General features: G+C 45.7%; 1 protein-coding gene across 1 annotated transcript in view; it reads right to left on the bottom strand.

The window, feature by feature from the left end:
* Positions 1-576, bottom strand: part of FKBP4 (FK506 binding protein 4) — a gene marked incomplete at its 5' end in the record, with an annotated part of 9,105 nt that extends 8,529 nt beyond the window's left edge. Inside the window, one exon of the mRNA XM_015426536.1 lies at positions 490-576. Coding sequence (XP_015282022.1) covers positions 490-576 — 87 coding nt within the window. The remainder of the gene's footprint in view (positions 1-489) is intronic.
* Positions 577-3,143: the final 2,567 nt, after the last annotated feature.

Genomic DNA, 3,143 nt, shown 5'->3' with positions numbered 1-3,143 from the left:
CAAACAGAACGCGTAAATCAGACCCTAGAGCAATATTTACGTTGTTTTTCTAATTATCAACAAGATAACTGGTGTGATTTACTACCATTGGCTGAATATTGTTATAACAACACACTGCACAACTCAATTGATATGTCCCCTTTCAAGGCTGCTTTGGGCTATAAATTAGGGTGGAAATTTATTGGGCCGTTTAAAGTACGCCGTGTTTTGAATAACGTTGCTGTTGAAGTTGAATTGCCAAAGAATTTGAAAGCTCTACACCCTGTGTTCCACATGAGCTTGCTAAAAAAGGATCCTGGTCATTGTGCATGGCGGCCTGCCCATGCCCCTCCCCCTCCCATCGTCTTTGAGGGTGAGGAACATTTTGAGATTGATGACATTCTTGATTCCAGGTTGAAACGTGATAAACTTTGGTATCTCATCCAGTGGGTTAACTTCGGACCCCAGCACCGCGAATGGGTGGAAGTAGGGGATATTCGGGCCCCTTACCTGTTCCAGGAGTTCCACAGACGGTTCCCGGGCAAACCGGGAGGTCTCCCGGAAAATCTCCAGGGCTAGCCGGGAGGTCTCCCGGATCTTCCGGGAGGTGGAGGTTAATGTGTATTTTCGAGGGGGCAGTATGTCAGCTAGCTGCCATTGTCATTCCGCTTCCTGTGTAGTATCCTTCACCCCCCCCCATTCCTTTTTTGCTTCAGTTATGTTATGTAGTCCGCGGAACTTGCCAAAGTCGTGCAGCTGGGTGTAGGGGGAGAGCTTCGCCTAGAATGTTTTGGGTATCTCGCATGTGAACTGAACCTGTCTTGACATTATAGAACTGTTGCGTTCCCATGCAATGGGCGCGAACTGTATGGTCTATTCCCGCCAGCGGGAACTGGACTCATTGGTCCTTACCTGGTTCAAATGTCTATATTATGCTTTCCCTGGCTACCTGTAGTTATTCCTAACAATGTCCTGTTCTGGTTAAACCAACGCTTTGAAATAAACCTTGCTTGATTTTTCAACGTGGAGTTGTTTTGCTTGCTTGGGATCCAACACTCAGGAGACGTGTGAGCTGGTCTGGTACGCCCAACTCTTTAAGGAATTGCCACAGTTTGCTGTGGTCCACGCAATCAAAGGTTTTAGCCATAGTCAGTGAAGCAGAAGTAGGTGTTTTTCTGGTATTCCCTTGCTTTCTCCATAATCCAGTGAATGTTGTCAATTTGATCTCTCATTCCTCTACCTCTTCGAAACCCGGCTTGTACTTCTGGCAGTTCTCTATCCACGTACTGTTGAAGCCTAGCTTGTAGGATCTTGAACATGACCTTGCTAGCGTGTGAAATGCATGTAATTATGCGATACTTTGAACATTCCTTGGCATTGCCCTTCTTTGGGATTGGAATGTAAACTGATCTTTTCCAATCCTGTGGCCACTGCTGTGTTTTCCAAATTTAATTTACATTTATATCCTGCCCTCCCCACCATTTGGCAGGCTCAGGGCGGCTAACAACATATATAAAAATATATTAAAATTCCATTAAAACTGTCAATCAATATAAAATCATACAACTTATATTAAAAGATGGCAAATGTTCCGATAGCGACTGTCAACTGAACACTGTCCACTGGCTCACGCCCAGCTATAAAGCCTTGGTTGGTGGTGGCATTGGTATTGTCAGTACCAATAGTGGTACAGTTGTTGGCACAGTTGGTAATCAGGCCAGGTCCAGTTGTTGTTGTTTTTTAAACTGCCTCAAAGAGGTTCTCTTGTAGTGAACTACATTTATTTGTCATTACAATTCCTAAATATTTTATTTTCTTCTGTAGTTGAAATCCTGAGATATCTTGTAGTCGCATTGCCTGCTCCTCTTCCATATTTTTGGTCATTAACTTAGTTTTATTAATATTGATTCTCAAGCCGGCTACAAATCCATAGTTTCCAAGTTCTTGTTTCAAAATATGAATTGAGTCCAATGGGTTCTCCAATATGAATACTAAATCATCTGCAAATGCCAAAAGTTTAAATTCTTCTCCTTTTAATTTCAGGCCCATAATCTCTTTCTGTCCTCTTATTGAATCATTAAGTATCTCCAATACAAATATAAATAGCAAAGGGGATAATGTACATCCCTGTCTCATCCCTTTTTGAATTTCAATATATCACGTCTGTTCCCCATGAATCATTACCGCCGTTGAATTTCAATATATCGCGTCTATTCCCCATTAATCATTAGCGCCGCTTTTTGTTTATTATAAATTGTCTGGATCATTTTCACAAAGTTAGTGCTGACCTGTGACTCTTTAAGAGCTTTCCAGCATAAATTCCCAATTGACGCCGTCAAAGGCCTTTTCCGCATCTAGGTCCAGTTGTTGACACAGTTGGTAATCAGGCCAGGGCTAGGGCCAGGGACATACGATTGAGGTGGCACTCTACTTAAAAGCCTGGCGGAAGAGCTCCGTTTTACAGGCCCTGCGGAACTGTAAAAGGTCCCACAGGGCCCTGATGTCTTCTGGGAGCTCATTCCACCAGTGAGGGGCTGCCATAGAGAAGGCCTTGGCCCTCGTTGTAACCGACCTGGCCTCTTTAGGCCCCGGAAGAACCAGGTGATTTTGGGTGCTCAATTTTAGTGCTCGCTGGGGTACATGCGGGGAGGTCAGCAGGTCCCTGGCCATATAGGTCAGCAGGTCCCTGGCCATATAGGGCTTTAAAGGTAAGAACTAGCACCTTGAAGGGAACCAACTGCTTAATCAGCTGTAAATGGTAAAAGGCCAACTTTGCAGTGGCTACTACCTGGGCCTCCATCATTAGGGAGGTATCCAGGAGCACTCCCAAGCTCCTAACCTCCGGTGCTGGTACCAACAGCGCCCCATCAAAGGTCAGGAGTGGGATCACTAACCTTGGGCCACTCCGACTCAGGCACAGGACCTCCGTCTTCGTCGGATTCAGTTTCAGACAGCTCTGTCTAAGCCAACCAGCCACGGCTTTCAGCGCCAGGTCCAGATCTCCCGGACTAGAGTCTGACTGGACGTCCCACAGCAGATAGAGCTGAGTATCATCACCATATTGATGACAACCCAGCCCATGTCTCCGGGGCAATCTGGGCGAGGGGGCACATATAGATGTTAAACGGCATTGGTGAGAGCACTGCACCTTGGGGCACCCCGCA

This window comes from Gekko japonicus, unplaced genomic scaffold (genome assembly GCF_001447785.1).
Source record: "Gekko japonicus isolate JY-2015 unplaced genomic scaffold, Gekko_japonicus_V1.1 scaffold1326, whole genome shotgun sequence".
NCBI lineage: Eukaryota > Metazoa > Chordata > Lepidosauria > Squamata > Gekkonidae > Gekko > Gekko japonicus.
Note: the sequence above shows the minus strand (reverse complement) of the source record. Positions and strands in the feature narration are given on the sequence as shown.